This window comes from Panulirus ornatus, chromosome 67 (assembly GCF_036320965.1).
Source record: "Panulirus ornatus isolate Po-2019 chromosome 67, ASM3632096v1, whole genome shotgun sequence".
In the NCBI taxonomy this organism is placed as follows: domain Eukaryota; kingdom Metazoa; phylum Arthropoda; class Malacostraca; order Decapoda; family Palinuridae; genus Panulirus; species Panulirus ornatus.
Window position 1 is genome coordinate 3,313,526 of NC_092290.1, and position 25,894 is coordinate 3,339,419.

The following is a 25,894-nucleotide window of genomic DNA, read 5'->3' on the forward strand; positions in this document are numbered from 1 at the left end:
GTCTATAACTTTACGTTCTTCGGATGATTGGACTTTCATATCTTCAGGTCTTCTGGCTCTAGAATGAGCTAAATAAAATCTATTCTTCCACCTGAAGCTAGAAAGTCTCTCTCTCTCGCGTAATCTCCAGCCAAGTGGTGTAGAAAAAAGGGGTCCCTCTTTTTTGGACACACGTAGAATGATTGAAAAAAAAAAAATACAGAGCAATAGAAGAAGAGAGAAAGAGAGAGAGAGAGAAAAAAAGCAAACAATTCCAGGGGCTTTTAAGGTACAACAAACCCCTGATATTACGCACTCCAAAAGGCTGGCAACAATATAACGTTTTCTTTCTTTCCAGCTGAAAAACGAATTTTGTATACATACGGAAAATGGAAGCCAGATCATGTACTCCGGTTGAACCTGCAATAATATATGAATTCATATATATATGTATGTGTATGCGTGTGTGTGTCTATGTGTGTGTGTGCGTGTGTGTGTGTGTGTTTAGTTATTTTGGAGTGGCATAGAAATGAGACATATAAGTAACGTTGAAAAGTCGGACACGAGAAATACAAATTAGAAAAAGTTTGAGGAGGGCTTCACCGGAGAGATAGTGAGATACGACAGCTGAGACAGATATCAGAACAGAGTCCTTTTGAGAGACAGAAGTTTGGACACGTGTGTGTGAGTTGTGAGGCCTCACGGTGCTGGGGGGGGGGAGCTGGGGGAGGAGGGAAGGGTGTGTGTGTGTGGGGGGGGGGGGGGAGCTGAGGTTTTGGGAGATTTTCCGAGCGATGGTTTTCTGCAAGTTGAGAGAGAGAGAGAGAGAGAGAGAGAGAGAGAGAGAGAGAGAGAGAGAGAGAGAGAGAGAGAGAGAGAGAGAGAGAGAGAGAGAGAGAGAGAGTATATATATAGAGTAGAGACTCGGTCTGAAACGTGGTTTGGTTTGGAACCTGGTTGAGGAAAATGTAATCTACAGAAGCAAAATTTCTTTGAGTGTATGTCGGCTGTTGTGATGTCGGGGGTCTTCCTGAGGACGACAGAGAGCAGCACATGAGGTCAATGGGAACGATGGGGGAGGTGAGTGAGGTCGTGTGTGTGTGTGTGTGTTTGTGTGAGGAAGGAACCCTGGACGGGGTCCTGCGCAAGGAAGCTCAGACAACCTCTTGCAGGATGCTATCGTAGGAGGGATCATGGGATGTCTTAGATCTATAAGGTCATAGATGGGTCAGCCCGGGGTGCTCCTCACCCACCAGGGGAGGGAGGTAGGAGGTGCGAGCGTCATGTCCGGGCCCTGCGAACACCCCCCTCCCACTGCAGAAGACAATGATATATCTCGACAGGGAAGACGGTAATAGCATAATGGCATTTCCAGACGGGTTCTACCGTCTCAAAATCCTTACTGTCATTCAGGGGAAAGACGTGGAGTCTGTCCCATAACTTTTAGAAATATATTCTATCATTCTTTTATTTGGAAAAAGATTCTTTGTATCTATAATATATATTTTTCCTGACATGGACTGGGAATAGCGATCAAGTTCTTGTGCAAAGCTTGCATCCGTTAATGGGTCAGTATTTAGCACAACCACAATATTTCTTTTCGTATCAAACGAGTGAGTATTAGGATCAAAGGGAATAACACAGTTCCTCAACATCAGCGCCATAATGTGATACATCTGTGGCATGTGAAAAACATGCGAAAATTTATTGTCTCTTACAGTGACAGTACCTCCTTTGCCTCAGAGTGCTCTTCGCCTTGTATCCCAAGCCCTGGCGGAGAAAAGTTGTGTCTCCACTTTTAGTGATGATATATGATCATGGAGAAACTTTGCTGATGGTGATTTACGATGCGTGAGAAAAGTCTGCAATTCTTCTTTTAGGGATAATCTTTATCTCAGTGTACACCGAGCATTACACTGCGACAGTGCAGTCATTCCCACTGAAGAACTGGGTCTCTTTTTTCCCCCAAGTGATACACTGGGTTTCATTTTCCACTACATCTAAGAAGCCTATGGGTAAGGTTTATTGATTATTGTCGTGAACGTTTTTCAGCCAAAACGTTTGATGTTATCTGCCTCCAAAACGTTTGATGTTTTCTGCCTCCAAAACGTTTGACGTTATCTGCCTCCAAAACGTTTGATGTTATCTCCTTCCAAAAAGTCTGATGTTATCTCCCTCCAAAACGTTTGATGTTATCTCCTTCCAAAACGTTTGATGTTATCTGCCTCCTAAACGTTTGATGTTGTCTGCCTTCGTCTTGAGAGGCAACAATGATGACTCCAGCACCGGGTCTTTAATCTCGAGCTTTTCTGATCCTTATCTGACCATCTCTGACCCCGAGTGAACTTTCATGATCTTTTCTGATCCTTATCTGACCCATCTCTGACCTTCCCTTCTCATGATTTTTTTTTATAACTTTTCATGACCTTTCCTAACCTTTTCTCTGGCCTCTCTTGGCCTGTGCTCTGACCTTGACCCTTCTAATTCCTCCTGACCTTTACATTTCAGAATAACAAAGCTTTAAGTGATATTATCAATAAGCATATTCAGGAATGGTAATGGAATATGTACAAATTTCACTTTATTTACACATCACGGGGTTGAAATTCTACCTCCCTGGAACATGTGGTGGGTGTAACCAAGTCAAAACGTGTTTGCCATCCATTCTTTCCGGCAGAATTTCCATGTCAGTATACCCTCTGTGTACTTATAACTTTTAGCTCAGTAATCTGTTGAGTTTCTGGTCTTCCCACCACCTCAGCCTCGAAAGGATACAGTGGTCTGTTTGCTCTTTGAATTCCTTTGTATTCATGATGTTCCATCATGATTTTTTTTTATCCCCTGCCGGCTGATGCGTCCGGGGCAGTGGTGGGCGAGGATGAGCAGCCCTCAGCTATACTCTCTTGTCTTCAATGATGTAGACTTGGAGTGTGAGGCACACCCATCCTCCTCCGGCAGGTCAATCTCGTCACATACGAAAAAAAGTCTTCTGTTATTCATCTTTCCTTACAGACAGGTCCTGACCTCTCTGAACACCTCATAGCCCCCTCTTGACCTCTCTGAACACCTCATAGCTCCCTCTTGACCTCTCTGAACACCTCATAGCCCCCTCTTGACCTCTCTGAACACCTCATAGCTCCCTCTTGACCTCTCTGAACACCTCATAGCCCCCTCTCGACCTCTCTGAACACCTCATAGCCCCCTTTTGACCTCTCCCAGCTAATGTGATGAGGGTGTAAGGACTGACAATATATATCATTTCGTCTTCGCAGAAGAAAGTAATCACCCAGGAGGTCTGGGGACGAACCTGCAGGGGGGGGGGGGGGGGGGGGAAGGGTGTGTTCCTGGCGAGGCCCATATTGATTCCGAGGCTCCAGGATGGTAGTATGTAACCTTCATCTCCCCCTAGGGCTTCTCCCTCAACCTGTAGCACCGTCGGAAAGAGGGCCCGATCCTGCAGGAGTGATCATCGGTTCCCCGAAGAGACCTCTTCCTCCTCCTCCTCTTGCTCCTTCTTCTCCTCCTCCTCCTTCTTCTTCCTCCTCCTCTGCTCTCTCGAGGCGTTGATCGGGGGCCCGAGTGAACTGAGAGCGTTAACGTCATCTTCAGTGTTCTCAAAGTTAATGTGAAGAAGACGAGGGGACGATTGTGTGAGAGATGCATACCCAACGCCCGAGAGAGAGAGAGAGAGAGAGAGAGAGAGAGAGAGAGAGAGAGAGAGAGAGAGAGAGAGAGAGAGAGAGAGAGAGAGAGAGAGAGAGAGGATCATGCTACTACTACAATTATTACTACTATTACTACAATGATGCTAATGGCTGATAAATATACACAGAAAATACACGTGTACACTGTAGACAACGGGGGTATAAGAAGGGGGGGGGGGGGGGAGAGGAAGGGCAGGGGTTGAATAGACAGTGTACGTGAAATTCCTTATTTGTAGTATACAGTGAGGGAGTTCTACACACCTGGGGCCTTGTATACTGAAAGCGTGCGTGTGTATGTGTTTATAAAAGACTAGAAAAACACATCCCTGGATGGATTTCATTACGAAGACACCAAGAGGTGCTTTCACAACACATCAAAGCCCTAGATCACAACGGATACGTATCGGGAATGAAAATAGCTAAAAGCACGACCAGTTGAAGCAGAGGCTTTCACAGACATTAAAGATACTGTTTGCTATTGAAAAGCCTTTTTTTTTATGAATATCTGACTGACTCTGGGGGTGAGGTATGAGTACATCAGGAGAGATGTTACTCATTCACATGATGAATGATCATTTGTATACGACTTTGCGAAGCGGGTTCTTAGAAAAATCAGAGGACAGAGCGTTCTTAATGGCAAAAGGGAACCCGGATTTTGAGGAATTGGGGTCCTGTTCGTCAACAAAGATACTGGACTGGGAAAAGAGAGGGAGAATTTCGTGGGACCCTCGAGGAGAACACTGCCTCTCAGAGGACTTCATTCGCTGGGTAAGCCTGGAACCCTCACAGAAAAACAGAAACGAAATCGAAGAATATTTGAATCTGAAGTGTTCTAATTCCCTTACCAAACAGAGACATGGCCAAAAATACATACATACAAGTATTAGAAACCAAGAAAGGAGCAGAGCAGGATAATCAAAGAGGAACAGAGAATGTCTGAACCCAACATCGTGCACAAGACAGGAGACAATCGAAAACTTTCCCATAAATGCACCAGGAGTTGTGGACAACATACAGTTTTAGGAAAGTCGTATGACAGTACAGAAAGTTTAGGAAATGGGGGGGGGGGCCTCCCTCCCTCCTCCTTCTCGTATAGTGCAAACATACAATTATAAACAGTTAATACCATTCATCAACACATTCAGACAAACAGACAGACAGATAAACAGAGAGTCAAACAGGCCCACAGACAGAAGAAGAAAATTAGAACTTGGAAGTTATACAGACGTAAGAGAACGAGTATAGCACCAGGGTGATTCATGCATCAACACAGATCACTTGTGACGAAATAAATACCCCAGCCTCCACCCCCCCTGTATCCCCAAGCGTGCCTCATCACCTTTGCAATTGGTCCTATTTTTTTTTTTATCCCCGCAGGTAATTGCCAGACAACCAATTTCTAGCCGTTGAAAAGTCGATCAGGTAATTACCTCTCCCCTACCCATCCACCCTTCATTAGTTGAGGTTTACTTTGGAGGGAAAAAACTAGTCACTTTATCTACGGAAAGGAAAGGGCGTTTCCTTAATGATGGCCGAAGGTACAAAGATTTTCTTCCTTCCGAACACGTTTGATAATCTTCTTTGATATATTTTTTCTCCCAACAAAATTCTATTTACCTCAACAGCTGGTCGGCGCGGGGTAACGTTTCGTTGCATCTTTTCCCTACCACGTTTCCTTCCTCCCCTACAGCTGCTGACTGGCCTAACCTTACTACACTGGTGACTCTTAATGAACGTCATTATTTTTCGTCTTAAAATTCATCTTAAAAATCTATTCTTCCATGCGATTCTTGAAGATCCCACATTCCGTACTTACTCGCTTTAAGACATCGTATGTTTTTAAAAGTAGGGCCTCTCTCTCTCTCTCTCTCTCTCTCTCTCTCTCTCTCTCTCTCTCTCTCTCTCCATCTTCACTTACTCCCCCTGGTTTGCACCCGATATATCGGCTCTTCTGAGTAACCGCCCAGGAATCATCAATGAGCCATGAACGCTCACGAAACTCACAGGGATTCACCGACAGTTTGATGTCCAGATTCTGTGTTATAAGTAAAGATATATTTCTATGTCGAAGGTTTCACTCACGGACACACACACACACACACACAAAATGGCCCCAGTCACGGACGATCGCATTTTCTCGTCTTCCTCAACTATATCCCCGCCTTAGACACCATTAAGCCGTCGCTTTCCCCAAATGATCTTAATTTTCTCTTGGTCGAGTCGTATATATATATATATATTCTCTAACCTCACAGTCGCTCCTCCTCCTCCTTGGCCGCACGTTTTTTTTTTTAATTGACGAGGGAGTGTGGAGTGAGGGAGCTGCCAGCCCTGGGCGACTCCTGCACGGGTCTTGCCCACGAGGGAGTGTGGAGTGAGGGAGCTGCCAGCCCTGGGCGACTCATGCACGGGTCTTGCCCACGAGGGAGTGTGGAGTGAGGAAGCTGCCAGCCCTAGGCGACTCCTGCATGGGTCTTGCCCACGAGGGAGTGTGGAGTGAGGGAGCTGCCAGCCCTGGGCGACTCATGCACGGGTCTTGCCCACCTCGAACCATCATCGTCATCGCCCAAGTTAATTCTGGTGTCGCGTTGGGACGGCTTGAGCAGCTGCTGCGCTACGCTCCCATTGGGTAATGTCGCTTTCTCTGGAGAGAGAGAGAGAGAGAGAGAGAGAGAGAGAGAGAGAGAGAGAGAGAGAGAGAGAGAGAGAGAGAGAGAGAGAGAGAGAGTACACAGTCCCAAGGTCCAATCGAGGTGGTCTGGCCAGATCGCGAGAGAGAGAGAGAGAGAGAGAGAGAGAGAGAGAGAGAGAGAGAGACTGACCGCCTGCTCTTCTGTAAGGATGGCACGAGGAAATCTTCTTCTTCTCCCTTTTTTCGAGGACCAATGCCTTCCTCTTCTTGTCTCCCTCCTGGGCTTTAAGCTGATGTCCACGTCGTCGCTGTCGTCAGGAAATGAGTTTACTATAATCCCACGGTGACTCCTTGTTAATTCCCGGGGACGGTGGTTCATTCCATTAGGCACGAGATGGAACACGGAATGGAGGAGGTGAGGGGGAAAAAAAACCAGCATAAAATGGTGAAAAAAAAATAAAATGTGCCTTTTTGTCCTTTCGATGTAATTCATCACACGTCCCGTAACTACGATTGACGTCATGGTAACGTTACTTACGATAGACGTAGAGTGGTATCGTATAGTAGCCCTCTACGTTGGCTACGGGAGTAATGTAATTCTCGTCCAATAAACGATGACTAAAAACTCTTACTACCTTGACGTCATAAGATAGTCGCCCAATGACCGAGCGCCTCTACGGCAGACGTCACGAGATGATCGTCCAATCGTCGCTCGCCTCTTCTGCATACGTCACAGGATCATCGTCCAGTCACCGAATAAATTACTATAGACATCATAAGATCATCGTCCAATCACCGGTTCGCCTCTACGACAGACGTAGACGTCATGGTACGATCATCCAATCATCGTAAACCACTTAGGTTAATGTTGCCAATTTGTCCGATTATCGAAACGTCTTTAATAAACGTCTATTTTAAAAGGAAGAAGCAATAGGAGATAACCCTCTTCCCATTTATTTTTGTTTAATTTCAAGGGCAGAATTATATCCCCTATCTATCCTACTTGAATAATATCATCACACACGTGTTCAATTATATAAACAAAAATCTTATCTTTTTGTAAAAAAATGGTTGAAAATCCCACAAAAATAGCATATAAATCATATACTAAATGAATATTTTTCAATGGAATATGGAGAGTAACATTGACTATGATGTCACAGGATCGATCCCCCACTCTTTAAAACTTTTGGAATATAGTTTAACTGAATATGAAAGTATTCCTCCTGATTCCATTTCATGATTTTCCCATTTTTCAAAGAATGAATCCATAATATTTTATTCATTTCTAATATGTAAGTTTCTCTCTCCGACATATTCTTCTGTTTTTCAGTATATCTTGTTCGTTATAATTTAATGTATAATCTAGGAGCTACGTCCTCGATATTCAGTTTATTCTCCACTGAGATAACTTGTCATTAAACCTTATCTTCGCGTGATAAGCATGATATTAGCGGGCCTTGCTGATAGCAGACGTTGTCTTGTACAGATAAGAAAATGTTATCTTATGATCTTGTGAACCGCAAAAGGTAAGGCGATTTCTTACCAAGACAAAAGGCAATGTAACTTTATCTTAATATCTTCTGAAGTATAAAAAACGAATTCTGAAGAAATTAATGTACCTCTTCACTAATATCTTACGACGATAATATCTTTCTCGCTCTATTTTGCTAAGGTGGGAAGAAGATGCATTTAAAACGAATCGTGAGAAAAATGAATATTGGGTAATGACTTGAGAACTAATATACTGTGGCCACTGTCTTTTTTTCTTTATTGCTGTAGGTGGCATCGCACTGTCTGGCCTCAAAGCAGCAGCAACAGTTGTATTAGTAATAGTAATAATAGTGGTGATGGTCTTTGGAGCTCACGTATCGTAATAAGATGCAAGAATTGCTTTTACGTTAAGGGGATGAATATACTTGACTTACCGCCCGAGATGAGTTACACTAACGTAGGAATATACTATGTAAATATTTAGATCTATGACATAGACACACACACACACACACTTACATTCATATACCACATATGTGGCACTGTTTGTTGTACGCTAACAGGAGACAACCACACTCCAAATCAAACTTTAGAAAATCATTTTCTCCGTTTTCTTTTCTTTTTTTTTTCGTTCCCAAGAGAACATGTAACGTAAGAAAGGTCCCGAAGAAAAACATCATCATTACTGCTCTAATTGGCTTAATCTCCTCCCAACACAGACGAAGCAATGATGATATCTGACATTCGCTGGACCTGATAACAATAGACTCAACTGTTGCATGATGTTCCTTGGGGGGGACCTGAGGGATCTCTGGCTACCACTGGTTTGGCTGGGGGACTTCTCCCCGACCCTGGTTGGCTGGGGGACTTCTCCCCGACCCTGGTTGGCTGGGGGACTTCTCCCCGATCCTGGTTGGCTGGGGACTTCTCCCCAACCCTGGTTGGCTGGGGACTTCTCCCCGACCCTGGTTGGCTGGGGGACTTCTCCCCGACCCTGGTTGGCTGGGGACTTCTCCCCAACCCTGGTTGGCTGGGGACTTCTCCCCGACCCTGGTTGGCTGGGGGACTTCTCCCCGACCCTGGTTGGCTGGGGGACTTCTCCCCGACCCTGGTTGGTTGGGGGACTTCTCCCCGACCCTGGTTGGCTGGGGGACTTCTCCCCGACCCTGGTTGGCTGGGGGACTTCTCCCCGACCCTGGTTGGCTGGGGACTTCTCCCCGACCCTGGTTGGCTGGGGACTTCTCTCCGGCTCTGGAGGGGATTTCTATGATTCTCCTGGGCAAGAAGACCCTGATCTCTACATCCACACTGAGCTCCAGTACTATGTATCTCCAAACATATTCCCAGGAGGAGGAAAATGGGGTTCAACACTCCCCTTCCAACACCGGTTGCATAAGTAAAGAGTTCTAATCCTCTCTGGTCATAACGACGTTGAGGAACAAAGGTGATCTGGGGTGGATTATGGGATCTCACTCAGCCCCGTATATGCAGTGGTAGAGAATGAGGCGTACAGGGTCTTGAGCGTCTGTATCTCGATCCTGTAACGTGGCCGGTCTGTGAGAGTGAGTGGATAATAGGGGGTTTAAGACGGCGTCCTGTCTGTCACAGTGACTGGCCAGTCAGCATTACACTGCCAATCAGTAACTGCGATTGGAGAATGGGAGGTTCTGGTATCTAAATATCAAGACTGGATTTTCCAGTTACTGGAAGTCATAACGTGGATGTTGTACAGTGAGAGTGGTCGGTCAAATGCTTCGGATGTGAATGAACTCGTTCGCTTCGGTCCGCAAGGGGTTCGACGGAGCTCAAGTCAGACTAATTGGTCGATTCGAAACAATGCCGGATTTCATGATCTCGTCACGAACAGTTGCTTGCTGGACGCAATCGTCTTCTCACACACACTCACATTCACAAACAGCAAGTTTAATTTGTGAGTACGATCCCTTCAAACGATGGGCGAATGACGAGGTAAACTGGCGTAGAGATCAAACAGGAGATTCGTGGTCGTGGTTGTCGAAGCAGCGAGACGAGACACCGAGACAAGAGTAATTGCTCGCAGGTGAGAAGACAAGCAAGGGGCGTGCGAGTCTCCCAGGTCATCTCTCTCCTCCCACGGTCAGGGAGGGACGCTTGTGTGAGCAGGGAGGTAGCACTGAGGAGGAACCTGAGGCACTTACACTGGTGAAGGGGATTCCTCTCGGATGTGTTGACGTTGGGGAATCTCTTCGTGGGTTACCATGGACTCTACCAGGACACCCACACACACACACACACACACACACACACACACACACACACACACACACTCACACTGTCTGCATCTCCTTTGTTAAGATCAAGTAATTTAGTGTTCACTCTCTCTCGTGTTAAGAGCAGGTACATCAATATTCTCTCCTTCCCCTTGTGTAAAAAGCAAGTTAATGCTCTCTCTCCCTCCTCCTCCTCCGTGTTAAGAGCAAGGACACACTCTCTCTCTCTCTCTCTCTCTCTCTCTCTCTCTCTCTCTCTCTCTCTCTCTCTCTCTCTCGTGGTAAGGGTATATCCCGCCTTTGATGACCAGGGCGGAATACACAATCTGGCAGGCCACCGGTGGAATTAGTTCATATCTTCACTCCCTGGCTACGCCCTTGGTCTGTTCTCAGCCCCGGTATTTGCCCAAGACGGATCACATCAAGTTGAGAGGGTCGAGTTTGGGGAGGGGAATGCTCTTCCCTGGATCCCACAAGTCTCGATTCTACAGTTCGGAGAGACAGACCCTTAAACATTGGCGTTATGTTATCTATTGGGTTCGGGGAAGGCTGCTGCTTTTTAACCCCAAGGGTCGGGGTTTAGAATGGGAGATGCTGGTATGTACGGAGCCTGACTGACCCTGGTAGTTGACAGACCAAACTACCAAACGACGAACCAATCATGCGTTTAAAACTCCCTCCACGCAAGGCACACACACACACACACACACATACACACACACACACACATATCAGTTTCCAATTAGGAAATAATAATAGGTTCGGAAACTCTGCTGAGCTAAGGATAACATATGCATTCTGAGTTGCAAGTTACCAATTACCATGCGAGTCTTGATGTTTCTACGTCTCATACAACCGCATTTGCCTCGTCTTCAGCTTTACTGATCGTAATGAGCGAAGGAAATTGTTTTATCGGGCAAGAAAAAGTTAAGAAAATTGAAATAAGCATGATAGTAATTTCACACTTGTGATCTGACATCTTGAAGAATTAACTAGTCACAAAAAACTTTCTTTTTTGACTTACGACATAGTAAATTGGAATAATTCAAGCCTATCAATCGCCAAGTTCCAAAGACTGGTATGTACCGAGAGAAGTACAGAGTAAAACAAACAAACAAAAGAGTACGTGGAAAAAGAGAATCGGAAAAGATGATCTCCTTAAGGTAAACAGTCATGGAGAAATGTGTCATCTGAGTACGACAGTAAATGATGGAAAGGATTACGAAACCCTTCCAGTATCTAAAGATATCTGGAAACCTATTTGTCCTGGAAGGAACAAATACAAATTCTATAACGGATTCCATGAATCTGGAACGGAAGCAGGATCAAGGGAAAGGAAAAAAAAAACATACAGAAATACGATACATAATCATTGACGTGGGAGTTAAGGTGGCAATACTCGTCAAAGGAATAGCGAGGATTGATTGACTGACTGACTGACTGACTCCCTCCCCTTCCTGCAGACGGAATCAATCAATTCAGAGTAACTGTTCTGTACGTCTTCTCTCTCCCCCACCCCCAACGCCATTCCAATATTTCTTGACGCCAGGAAGCTAGATGCTTTATGTGGAGCGCAACCTGACTATATGAAGAAGAACTCCTCCTCCTCTTGGAATAATAACAATAAGCTTGAAAGGTCTCGAGCATTTCACGTAAATTGGTTCATGATTCCTGGAGTATTTCCAAGGGTGACTCTTTTTTTTCGAAGTCGGAGGAAGGAGGTAAGGGGGAAGGGGATGGGGTATCGCCCTTCATCATCCCTCATATGCACTCCTTGCAGATACGTACATAGACGTGTGATTTTCCTTCTCATTCGTGAGTTAATGATGAGGTCTTGAGTTGCTGAGGAATGAGTGAAATGAGGAGTCATGCGTGTCATGAGGTAATGATAAATGAACAGGAATAAGGAATAAGTGATCGATGCTTCTGAACTCACCGATATAACAGTGAAACTACGACTGTATACAAGACGAGTGTGTGAGGGGGGAAAAACATAAGACATCTTTAAAGAAAATGTGACACGAAGAAATAGAGACAAACTGTTGTTACCTTCACACACACACACACACACACACACACACACACACACACACACACACAAACAAACAATCTCTTCCTCCTTTCTTTCCTCAATCTCTTTCGATGAGGACCAACCAATTTTCGACTTTCCACTCCACCGTCACGTCGAGCGATGCACTTAAGACATTCAACGCTGTGTGGATGAAGGCGGAGGTGTAATATGTAAATCCGTTTCATTTTTTCGGCTCCTTCTTTATCATTCTCTGACAAGGATGGAGAATTAATCTCTCCTCACGACGAAATCCTTTGAACACAGGACGATGTTCTTCTCAAGTGGAGTTTACGTGTCTGGTGAGGTAAACAGATCTTGTAATCTCCATCAGACGAGGGGTGTATAGAGTTGGTTGTGACTGGAGAACGTCCTTTAAGGTTGAAAGTCCCCCTCCAGATACTCGCACAGGCCAGACTTGTTAGCAGCCGAAGGAATTCTAAACTTCTAGGGAATTTACATACACACACACACACCCACGAGTGACGGCACGTGTACGCAGCAACTTTTTAAAAAATGAAACCAGAAGTTGACCGATTTCAGAAATTCATGAGGCGTGTTCCTGTACCTAGCCGGCCTCTTGAACATGACGGGACGACCTTTGAACACGACATGCATACAACGCTCTGGCCATGATGGCCTGCCGTTTGAACCTGACCCTTCAGGTCAAAGGTCACGCTATCATGTGCATGAATCATACCGTCGCGCTCAAGGTTTGTCTCGTCGCGCTCAAGGGTCGTACCGTCGCGCTCAAGGGTTTGTCTCGTCGCGCTCAAGGGTCGTACCGTCGCGCTCAAGTGCTCCAATGAACATCAGGTCAAATGGAGTTGAAAAGTAACTCACAAAAGGTCTCTGGAAAAAGTCCTTTACAGATTTAAATAGGCAATTAGACCCTACCAGGTAGGATCCCTACCGTTACCAAGAGATATGTGTATAACAAGTTCAACAACCCTCCTTAGTTACCAGCACATTTCTCTCTCTCTCTCTCTCTCTCTCTCTCTCTCTCTCTCTCGGAAGCGAGTCCACCACTGGTGTCAAACAGTCGTGTCATACACAGCATCAGTGCCAGCAAGTCAACAAGCCTGTGACACCGACACACAGTCCTCTCTCGTTCCTCCCCTCTGACACTCTGAGACTGTGTCACATCCACATGACACCAGTGGTGTTAACCAATGAATGAGTGTCAACCACGAATGTCATTGTAAAAACGTCTCTAAAATCTATTTTCTCTCCTTAATCCACGACGCAAGAGCCTCATCCCCAACGTGAGTGGTGCTACCACGTTCATTACGCATATGATGATGAATGATTAACGAAGACTTTCCCCCTACAGGAGTGAGGGGCCCAGGTACTTTTTACTCAAACAGGATTGTAAACCGAAAGAATGACTCACCAAAATTACGGCGGCTGAAAGAGCGGTAACACAAAGAACGTTTGAGAATAGACTTCAGGAATATAATTCGCTACAGGTCCACGTCTGACTGTATCTTCGGCTCTTTAGTTAAAGATAAACAATTCACAGGTATTTCTCCCTTAGTTATCAGTTAGCTTTCTCTTCCTACCACACTGATCTCTTCCTCTATGACAACCTCATACAAGAGCCATATGTTTGCTGGTGTTTGTCTTTATTTGTATCGCTCAATTAAATCCTTTTTCATTCTTTCCCCATCCTCCATATCCCTCTCACCTGTTCCATAAACACTCCTTCTCTCTCCCTAGAGCCCACACTCCCTCTTCCATATTCCTCCTCTTTCCCTCTCTCTCACTCTCGCATATTTCCCACTCTCACTCCAGTAGATGGGTACTCTCTCCCTCTCAACTCACTCGAAACAAAAGGTAGCTACCTCACCCTTGGCTTCCTCACACAATGAACGTACACACGACTGGGCCATTGTGCTTCCCTTCCTCCCCTTACACCGTGTGGCACAACAGTTGCGCTCGAGGTGTCATTGCCTCGTTTATTTCACGAAAGAAAGACCAGAAACCATTTCTTAACAGCTAGACAAAAGGAGTCCAGAGATGTTTACGCCTCCACACACAACAATTGTTATCTTCACGCCTCCAGGGCACAACATGTGTTATCTACTTCTACGACTTAAACCACCGCGGGATTAGTCCCATAAATCAAGCCACTGTGGGGGAGTCTGCAGGAAATCCAAGCTTTTTACACTTTATTCAACTTCAAAGTAAGTTGATGTTCGCTCCTCGGGGCAATATAACGCTGTGGCTCTTTAAGCTTTCCACAGCTGATTATATATATATATATATATATATATATATATATATATATATATATATATATATATATATATATATATATATATATATATATATTCTACTGATCTACTGAGAGAACTGGGAAACTACATATGGAAGAAAAGAAACTACAGTGCAAAGATGCAAAATATATATACTACGATTACAAGAGGTCTAATAATAATAATAATAATAATGATAATAATAACAATAATAATAATAATAATAATAAAATTACTACTACTACTACTTCTACTTGTAATAATGATAATAATAATGATAATAAAAAAATAATATTACTACTACTACTACTACTATTAGTAATAATAATAATAATAATAATATAATAATAATAATAATAATAATAATAATAATAATAATACGGTTCACATATTTACATAACCAACTGATCTTATCTATAAACTTAGATACTGTGACAATAAAGATGTCCTTAAACCTAATACAGAGTTAAATAAAACCCAATTACCATGAAACAACACAAATATTATATGTTAAACTTACGTGTACTTGTAAAACTCATCCAAATAAGGTACATGTAAATAAACATACCTGTGTGGTAGTAAGTATCCAGAACACTTTTCCTTTCACTCACTGAATGAAATGAATTGCCTTCACATAAATCGTCGCATGCAATGGACTTCCTTCACATAAACCAACACATGATTTAGACTGCCTTCACATACCACACCGCCTGAAACAGACTGCCTTTACAATGATCGATACAGGAAACAGACTGCATTCACATATGATATAAACTGACTACACTTCCACGTGAAAATAGTCTTCTTTCACATATAACACATGAAATATTCTGTCTTCACATGCAACACCACATGATATATATAGCATTCTTCCACATACATGATACAGAATCTGCTTTCACATGCAGTAAGACACGATATAAACTGCTTTCCCATGCATCATCACATGAGCTCCCTCCACATAAATAACATGACTTGTCTTCACATCATTCCATTTGATACAGATGTGACTTCACATCGATTTGCATCCCATGGTATCATCAACACATCATCGATCCTTCCCAACACGCACAGGTGAATGAAACAAAATCATACCTTTCCTATCTTTCTCTCACGTATCTTCTTTCTTCTCCGTGTCTTAATATTCTCAATTTCATGTTCGAATTCTTAGTGATTCTCGTATATATATGTATTTGATGTGAACTGGTTATCATTACACCCTGAGAGTCGAACCCCGGTCCATCTGTGTGGTATAGCCTGGCAGGCAACTGGGGTTCGATTCCCTGTTTGTAGTGGTAAGTACATAACATCATATATCATGTGGTAATTACATGTTTGATATATATATATATATATATATATATATATATATATATATATATATATATATATATATATATATATTACTCATGTATCTGTATTCTCTCTTTCTCTTTCTCGTTGTTCTTGATCTTCCACATTATCTTCTCTTATCAACTGAGGAAGACAGCTGGCGTGAGACCCCATCGTCCCCCTGACAACATCATTCATCACGACACCATCCAACCTCCCTCTCCCTCAATCTCCCCTCCCTCTTCTCTCTTCCTCCTACGCCATCTTCTACGACGGGGTGAGGATGACGGTCAGCTTGACAACGATGGCGTCGTTGTTGATGTACCTGCGCGAGTGCAGCGTCTCCTTCGAGAAACCCAGGCCGACACACTCATAGTTGTCGCCCGAGCTGGGGCGTCTCCAGTGCCACCCGGAGCAGAGTTGGGTGGGGTCCCACACCCGGCTCGTGAGGTCCTCGGCCGGGAAGCCGTGGTCCAGGATGTTGATGCGGTGCTTCTGGCGGAAGGGCCAGTCCAGGTTGTCGTCGTAGTCTCCTGCAGAAGGGAGAGAGAGAGGTCAATATCTGCAGAAGGAGGAGAGAGGTGTCAGTATCTGCAGAAGGTGGAGAGGTGTCAGTATCTGCAGAAGGAGGAGAGAGGTGTCAGTATCTGCAGAAGGTGGAGAGGTGTCAGTATCTGCAGAAGGAGGAGAGAGGTGTCAGTATCTGCAGAAGGAGGAGAGAGGTGTCAGTATCTGCAGAAGGAGGAGAGAGGTGTCAGTATCTGCAGAAGGAGGAGAGAGGTGTCAGTATCTGCAGAGGAGGAGAGAGGTGTCAGTATCTGCAGAGGAGGAGAGAGGTGTCAGTATCTGCAGAAGGGAGGATGGAAGGAGACAGGTCAGTATGTACGTGGGAGTTAGAGGCACTAAGGGGGAGATTATGTGGGAGGATGAGTGAAACGTCACTTTGGCGAGGCTGGATCATCGTCAGCGGACGGAATGGAGTACAGCCTTTTCAAGAACCTTTTCGCTCCGAAAGAGTCCATCATAACCCTGCTCCTGAGTGGAGTGCAGCCTTAGAGCTGTAGGCGTCCTGGGGTTACATATATATATATATATATATATATATATATATATATATATATATATATATATATATATATATATATATATATATATACATATATATTCACATTATTATGTTATTACATAGCTTTCGAAGTTTAACATAGTCAAGGATTTACGATACAGAATAACGAGAAATTTGTGCTCGAAACGGCCAGGTATATATTACGCTAATTAAATTAATTATACGCATAACTGTTTCATATGCAACAAATGAAATAAGTTAGGATACGAGGCACAAGCCTGAACACAGGGCTATGACGAGTTTTGAGACTCAGCATTTGCATAACTTCCCAGAAACACACGCGCGCACACACACACACACACACACACACACGTCCCCATAGAGCCACCAAGTCTGCAACTGGTTGAGGTTTAACTAGAAGCAAGCAGTGAGGCACATGATCTCTCACACTGACTCACGACTCTTCATCCCCCCTTCTCAAGCCTCACCACAGGCTGGACAGCACACAGTACCTTGCGTGAGGCCGACGTGGATGTACACGTTCTCCCCTCGCTGGTTGGGGTATATCCTCATGTACATCCTGTAGCCGCCCTGGAAAATGTAGAAGCTCTCCGACCGTAGGGACCTCCTCCAGCCCCAGTTGTTCATCTTGTAGGTGATGTCGTTCACCTGCCAGTAGTAGGTGAAGACCCTCACCCCGTCCTCCTGGTGCATGGTCGAGTTGTAGCGGAAGATCTCCGTCTGGCGCGGGCTCTGCTCCTGAAGAAGGTGTATAAGAGAGGTTAGTAGTGGCGTTCCTTCCTACCCCTAAGACCTTATCTAACTGCCCCTCCAGCACGGCAGGAGTGGTCGTTCTCCCTCAGTGAAGTCGTTAGTCAGTTCTTTCTGTTGGTGTTGGTCTTTGTGTCTTCTCCAGGAAGGGAATCGGGCTCCTGAAGGTGGTGAGTGTCATTACTAAGGTGTTAGTAACGACGCCGAATGGTTCTTTGTCATTGGGTAGAGGGGTCTCCTTCAGGCAAGGGGGGGGGTCTCTTGCTCCTGAAGGAGAGAGTGTGTTAAGAGGTAGTGAAGGCGTCGAATAGTCCTTTCTGATATGAATAGCGGGTCTCCGTCAGTCGCTGGCTCTCCTCCTCCTCCTCCTCCTGAAGAAGGGAGTGTAACAGAGGGAATAGTGAAGGCGTCGAATGTCTCGCGTTCTGCTCGGAGAAAACGGAGAGCTGGTCTCCTCCAGGATTGACATTCTACCCTTCAAGGTGGAACAGACGAGTCCTTTGTTTTGAGGAGTTCTGGGAGGCCAATTCTCCCTCAGGAGGGGATCTTATTCCCAGGGGCGTGAGGGACACCGTCAACAGACATTTAGGTCACCATCAGAGAGGCTCCTCACTCCGCCCTTGGGAAGAGGGGGAGGGGGAGGGGGAGCATTTGGTGAAAGGCTGCCAGAGATTAGGGTCTATTTTTTGGGGAGGGGTTACGTCCTTAACGGAACTGATAGAAAACACGTAATTGGAGAGAGAGAGAGAGAGAGAGAGAGAGAGAGAGAGAGAGAGAGAGAGAGAGAGAGAGAGAGAGACTCGTAGGAAAGCCACATGAAAGCTATTTTCACCGTATCATCCTATTTTCGTCAATATAATTACTGGCTAATAACATCTTAGCGTGACATGATTCACAATCAATCCCCGGACTTGATAAGCAAATCCGCGGTTGCCACATTCGTGGTTGTGATACGTGTGGTTGTGGTACGTGTGGTTGTGGTACGTGTGGTTGTGGTACGTGCGGTTGTGGTACGTGTGGTTGTGGTACGTGCGGTTGTGATACGTGTGGTTGTGGTACGTATGGTTGTGATACGTGTGGTTGTGGTACGTGCGGTTGTGATACGTGTGGTTGTGGTACGTATGGTTGTGATACGTGTGGTTGTGGTACGTATGGTTGTGATACGTGTGGTTGTGGTACGTGCGGTTGTGATACGTGTGGTTGTGGTACGTGTGGTTGTGATACGTGTGGTTGTGGTACGTATGGTTGTGATACGTGTGGTTGTGGTACGTGCGGTTGTGATACGTGTGGTTGTGGTACGTGCGGTTGTGATACGTGTGGTTGTGGTACGTGCGGTTGTGATACGTGTGGTTGTGGTGCGTATGGTTGTGATACGTGTGGTTGTGGTACGTGTCTAGATTCTCTAACAATCACTTCTGTACACTGAGATCCCTTACCTGGGCTGAAGACCCAGGGGATAAAGTGTTCAATCCCCTTCGAACAGTTTGCGAGGCTCCAATGAAGACCTGAAGTTCCTTTGCTGTCAAGACAATACGTTGCTTCACTTATGATAAGAAAATAAACACCACATCAAACCTAAACTGGCCGAATCTAAGACCATTTCACAGACGTATTTTGAAACCGACAAAGGACGGGAAACCACATGAAAATGACAGAAATAAGAATCGAGCTCTCCTGAGAGAATTTCTCTCTCAGATTTAGGAGGCAATTCGAAATATGGAAGGTCTTTCCGGAAGTGAATTTCTTCGTTTCTCTAAATCTCTTGTCTTGAGGGATGTGGCAGAACTTATGGTGCAGTTCAGCTTTCCAAATACTCTCTCTTCCCTTGTAAACTTCAACTCTGGAGAAAATTTATCTTTTAACTGTATATGTGTGTGTACGGAGGAAAAGCTAAGCTACAGCTCAACCGAGTGTGCGTCTGAAGGAAAAAAGCTAAAGCTTTACCTCAAAGTATTGGCCTACGAAATGTCAATGAGAGTCGAGAGGAAAAATGAAGACCAAATTTGAGGAAAAGGAAGGACTTCGATGTGAATACGTATTGAAAAGGTCGTATTGAAGGGACGTCCATCCGGGCGACAGGACTTCGCACTGTGTGATGGAAATAGGCTGGGTCTTCCTGGCCAATACCAATAGTGGGAACTGGTATAGTGACGATGTGTGTGTGTGTGTGTGTGTGTGTGTGTGTGTGTGTGTGTGTGTGTGTGTGTGTGTGTGTGTGTGTGTGTGTGTGTGTGTGGAATGACGATGTGACTAACTGTGTCTGTGATGGTGTATGCGATGGTGTATTAATGACTGTATGAGTTTGATGGAGTGAGAGTGCAACTACACACAGACAGACAACAGATAGACTGATACACAGACAGACAAACAGAAAAAAAGAAAGATTGAGACACAGAGAAGAAACACAGAGAGACAGACAGACCGATAAATAGACAGACTGGTAAACCGAGAGGCGAATAGAGAAACGTGAAAACAGAGAGACGCCATATCAATCTATCCCCATTACTGCATGGCTTTTAACAGCTTGATGTTTGGTATGGCTGTATCGCCGCTCGCGAGGCAATATATATTATCTTCTAATGAAGATAACTCTTCTCCTGCCATTTCGCAATCCTCAGCCTGTTTTATAATCTTAGCAAATTGCTCTGATGGTTAAAGAAATTAGATCTGTCTGTCTGTCTCTCTTTTCCCACCGATATGGATGAATGCCTCTAGTTGAGGGAAGAGAAATAAACAACGACACTTATCTTTCTCTTCGACTTTTCCAAACGTTTTGTGAGGTCCTTCCAATTTAGACCAGTCCCCCCCCGTTTTCAGCCAGCAACAACACCAGAGAAAGAAAACACTTCGGTTTACGGATATTTGGAGATGAATGTCCGTGGATTTGTGTCAGTAAACTGTATGAGGCCATCCGGACGATATATCCTTCTTATCCGGACTAAATATATCCTTCGCATTCCATCTAGTTCAAGGAGAAGAAGAGCAGGCACAAAGGAATGGAAATAAATCATGGGGTGGAAAGGTGTCAAGGTTTTTTTTTTTTTCTTTTTTTAACAAGCCGTATGGATGTCTTTTTGTCAGCCGTGGTCCTAGGGGGTAGGAGAGAGAGAGAGAGAGAGAGAGAGAGAGAGAGAGAGAGAGAGAGAGAGAGAGAGAGAGAGAGAGAGAGAGACCGGCTCGTAGTCGACTAATTGGAAGGTACGGTGGAACGACCCTTTGATGTCGTGCATGTATACAGTAAGCAAGGGTTAATAATGAGGGTAGGCGTAGCGGGGAGGTGGGGGAGGGTATATATTGTGAGGGAGTGAGTGAACAACGGCAGAGTGTGGTGGGTGGAGTGTGGTGGGTGGAGGGTGGTGGGTGTGGGTGGTAAGTCTGTGGAGAGAGGGGGGTGTGTGTAGTGGTGCGTGGTAAGGTTTAGGGTGTGTGCAAGGCTCATCGTTGATGGTGTGTGTGTGTGTGTGTGTGTGTGTGTGTGTGTGTGTGTGTGTGTGTGATATCAATGTCTTCAGTCAAAAAGTATCGATCACTCGGAACCCGAATGTAACTCTAAGTTTACCATAACGTGGTTGAAAGTAACTCGAATGTAACTGTACTTACTAGCACATGGGTGGAAAATAATTCGAATGTAACTGTGGGCTCAAATTACATTCATGGAAAGTAATGCAATTGTAACTGCAAGCTTCAAGTACACAAATGGAAAGTATCTAAATTTCAAACATAACAATGTAAAAGTACATGGTAAACAGACGCGTCTGTGAGAATTTTGTTTTGTTTAAGATTGAGGATAATGTGGCCATCTGGGAACAAGAAAAAAAAGTGCAAAAACAAAGAATCCTTTCAAGAAAACATTTCTTAAAACTTCAAAGTCTAAAAGCAATGTCTCTTTTGCATGAGGCTCAGGGATGCGCACCTTCTTCTTAAACACTTCCTTCAACTACATACTGAACATGAAAGCAGGTTGTCCTGTGATGTTCTTTCTTTCCTAACGTTTCTTGCTTGGAAACTTTAGCAATATCCAAAGCACAGAATATCCTGTGTAGCCGATGCAATATTCACGCTCCGCGTCTTCGTGATATTCTGACTGGCCAAATCAGTGGAAACGGGTTTTTTTTTTTTATCATTAACTCGCTGGAGATGATGAAACAGCCAGTGTCTGAGGACATGAAAACTGGCGATAGTCATAGCATGGGCACTATAACTTCGATTGTAACGATCATATATAAACGTATATATTATAGGTTAAGACCTATATCATAATTAACGTGTAATGTGTTAAACCCCTTCGTGTCTTAACACAACATCAACCTGACGATATATAAAGATATAAACTCTTCTATACCAGCTTCTATCAACGGCTGGCTATACATATATGCATAGCTAGTCATTAACAGTGATATATACTATAGAGACCCCTCCCCTTACGCACCTCGTTTTCTATACCGTAATCGTACTCTTCTTCGGCGTCTCCTTCAGGAAGGTAGTCTGCGGAGTCGTACGGCGTGGCCCCTTCCGATGCCCCTGCTCTGCAATAAGAGGAGGAATAATAAGGGTCAGTAACTGGGTGATCGATAGATAGTGAGGGAGAAGGGGTCATACAGAGAGTAGAGATGGGTTCTGATACCCTATCATACTGAAGATATGGACTTAAAAAAACAAAAACGAAATGATTTCTAAAGACTTCGTAGATGACGGGGTACCCTTTGGGCGTGCGAAGTACACAGAATCCATTTTAATGACATCCACCTACATACAGGAGCTGGGCAGTGTTTCCCTCCTTCACTGGTACTGATGCCTCCCTCGGTGTAACCAGGTGGGACTAAACCAACAGTTGAATACCCTTCAACCACTGTCACTAATCAAGATTAATTTAGCTGTCTTGGTGATCATATTCAGCTTTTACGAATAAGCCTCCAAAAAACTCATGGGTGCATATATTCAAAAAAACTTTCCATGATATTTGATAATATTTTCATATCATACCTTTTCACAATATTCCAGAATTCTATAATATTCCTTTCAATAATATCCCCATCATTAACTTAAACGTATCTGCCCTAAATTACAACCTAGAAAAGAATATAGAATTTGGCGTTACAGTCTTATGTATGTCTTATGGAGATGGTTTCCACCATCATATGGAAACTACAGAAAACACGATTCCTGTATATGCTTATGTAGATGGTTCCCTCCGGTATGCGTATGTACATGGTTCCCTACGGTATGCGTATGTAGACGGTTCCTTACGGTATGCGTATGTAGATGGTTCCCTACGGTATGCGTATGTAGATGGTTCCCTACGGTATGTGTATTTGCCATATTGTTCCAGTAAGCAGGTGGACCTGTGTAACTCTATTCTGCCGGGAAGTGGGCACTGCCAGTAGAGTGAAATCTCTTGAGTTTAATCGAGAGATCGTGGCCCCTAAATTGCCCCTCGTCAAGGGAGTAAGCAACTGTGTTCTAACCACATAAGTGAAGTGTGTTCGGGAATGTCCAAGTACCAGTGTCTTCTGTGTTGGCGGGCGATTCCCCGGTTTCAACATCTCTCCTGTCTCTCCTCCATCTACTATCACTCCTATCTCCATTTGTCTATTCCTCGTCCCTCCTGTCCCACATGCCCTCACATTAGCCAGGACTTACCTCAGGGCTCTCAGATCCTGACGGAGTCTGCCGTACAGTTTCTTTATCTGCTTATCCTGGGTCCTCAGCTGGTCTTCGATGTTCAACACCATCGTCTTCAGGACGTTGAACTGGTCAACGACCTGGGTCTCCAGTGTGGTGAACCTCTCGTTAAGCTCACCTGTAATACAAGGGGAATACATGACAGTACATGGGAATACGTGGGAAAGTTAGATAACAGAAGACCTGATGGTTCTATGACGAGGTTCATCTGCTGGAGGACAGGAGAGGAAGACATCCAACATTTCTAACCTATGTAGATAGAGAGAGGTGAGTAAAGCAGAGGGGTTCTCCCCACCCAACACTATAGGTGGAGAGAGGACAGTGAAGCAGAGGCTCCTCCCTACCCACCACTAAAAACACAGACGAGATAGTAAAGCAGAAGGTTCCTCCCTACCCTCTACTGGTGCCAATGTAATTAACCTCACAGAATGAACTGGAGTAATACTGAGTCCATATATCTACTACCTGTAACACAGAGATCAGTAACACAGTCACATTATAATCATTTCCATGAGAACCACAGACGAAGGTCATAAAGATGTTAAAAACACTGAATCATGCAACCAACAGTATACGAGGAGAGGTCGATTCCGGCAAATCGTCTTTATGGAGGAGGTAAAAACAAAACGGCATTTCAGTCGCCTCGCAGGACGACCTAATGCCAAAGGTCAGAGGCTGTAATCCTTTTCACCTGAGGTTCGTAAAGAATTCATGAGAAAGAACGACAGTCAACCTCTAGGTGTGTGTGTATATAACATGGGTTGCGTCAGTGGACGCTTCTGCAACGATGTATACACCGCTAGGGGGAACAAAGGTGTGGTGAAAGGTGGTATTAAACCTGTGAAAAAAGGTGGTAAAGCTATAAGAATTTAGGCCAAGAGAATGGGATGCAAAATAGGTGATTACTATTTACAGATTACATTATCTGTGAGATATAGCTGATCTTTTTTATCTAAGAAATACATAAAAAACAACAAGTCAAATACATTCATTATCAGATCTATACTACAGAATACAAACTACAAAATACAGTGGTCGCATCAACTCCATATGAGGCACAGGAAAAAAAAAAAGGAAACGTCATTTCCTCGCTCGTACATATGGCAATCACCACACGTCATCATCCACACAGCCGACATGTAAACAAACAAATGTTGGGGTGTCTTCTTTCTGTCGCCTCTTATCAAACACTGCAATAGATAAGGATATATGACGAAGGTCTGGAGGATGGCGCTTGTCATAGACTGATAAGAGGAGAGGACAGGACGTGACCAATATGCTCTTAAACGACATAATGAGAGTAGGTCAGACAGGCAGGGCTATAGCGTTGCCAACCCACGACCCGTATACTGTCAACCGGGGCTTAATGAAAGTGTTACGTCGTGACGCCTGTGTGACGAGGAGGGCGTTACGCCCGCCACCGTCACAGTACCAAAAAAAAAATCACATATATATATTCTTCCATCGACTCGTAGTAATTTCCTTGACTGAGGTAATAAAAGAATATAAGGAAGACCAGAGTGAATCACAAACTCAATATACATCAGAGAAAACAAGTTGTTTTTCTATCTCGTCCTCACTCGCGATAAACACTGATATCAAATCTTATCTATAAAAATGTTATACAATTTCAACGTACTTCTGGGGCTTATATTTACCTCTGGCGAGGGAAAGCAGTACGGTTTGTACCATAACGACACATGGAGGCAACTAAGCACGGAAAGTAGTACGAACTGTATCATAACGCCACTTGGGAGGCAACCTGGGCACGGAAAGTCGTACAGCCCGCACCATAACGCCACATAGGAGGTAACCAGCAACTCCCCTCCCCACGGCTCTCTCTCGAGCTGATCAATATCGAGGGCGCAAATGAGAATCCACAAGATGCATTGCCCAACTTGTTGACAAGGGGGCGGACCTGATCCCAGCTTGGGCATCAAGGCTGGGAGATATTACCGTCGCTTGTACCTAGACAAGGACAGATGACTGACCAACATGCACACGCATATATATATATATATATACACACACATATGTATAGGGACATGAACACGTTGCCATTTTCATAAAGCCTTTTAATAGACCGCTTTTATAAAGCAATTTGAAAAGAGAATAAAAATCTTTATAAAAAATCTTTTTTACGAAGATTCCAAACGAGTCAACTTCGCATGATAAACCCTGTGGATGACGAATTAACCTCATTAAGCCACTAGGATCAGCGATTATCATATAATCTCAGTGGTCTGAATAATCCCGAGCCAGAGCGGGTGAATAATTATTCTCTTCCAGTACAGGAAAAAACACGCAGCGAGTCTTGGTTGTTTATGATGTCCAGTTCAGCCATAAAAGTGGTAATGATGACTGTGACATTGAACACTCCAGGATGAGGAAGATGCATGAATCATTTCGTATTTCTCATTTTCATTCCGCTTTTCGAGACATTGAGACAGAAATATATCTGCTTTTGCGACGCCATTTGCGGATAACAGATTGAGTCGCGATAAGCCAGACTCTTATATCTTTAGAGGCGTTGATAAGAGCCATCAAGAGGAATTTTATCGAAGCCATAAACTTAAGAGTCTTTGCCACATCTATCACTAAAGTTAATCCTAGAGCTATCTCTAATCCTAGAGCTATCTCTAATCCTAGAGCTATCTCT

General features: G+C 44.3%; 1 protein-coding gene across 1 annotated transcript in view; it reads right to left on the reverse strand.

Moving 5' to 3' along the window:
- Positions 1–14,518: 14,518 nt before the first annotated feature.
- LOC139746998 (TNF receptor-associated factor 6) overlaps positions 14,519–25,894 on the reverse strand; it is a 26,222-nt gene continuing 14,846 nt past the window's right edge. Inside the window, exons 3-6 of the mRNA XM_071658712.1 lie at positions 23,194–23,353; positions 21,983–22,079; positions 17,295–17,541; positions 14,519–16,249 (exon numbers count right to left, since the gene is read on the reverse strand). Coding sequence (XP_071514813.1) covers positions 15,984–16,249; positions 17,295–17,541; positions 21,983–22,079; positions 23,194–23,353 — 770 coding nt within the window. The 3' untranslated portion in view covers positions 14,519–15,983. The remainder of the gene's footprint in view (positions 16,250–17,294; positions 17,542–21,982; positions 22,080–23,193; positions 23,354–25,894) is intronic.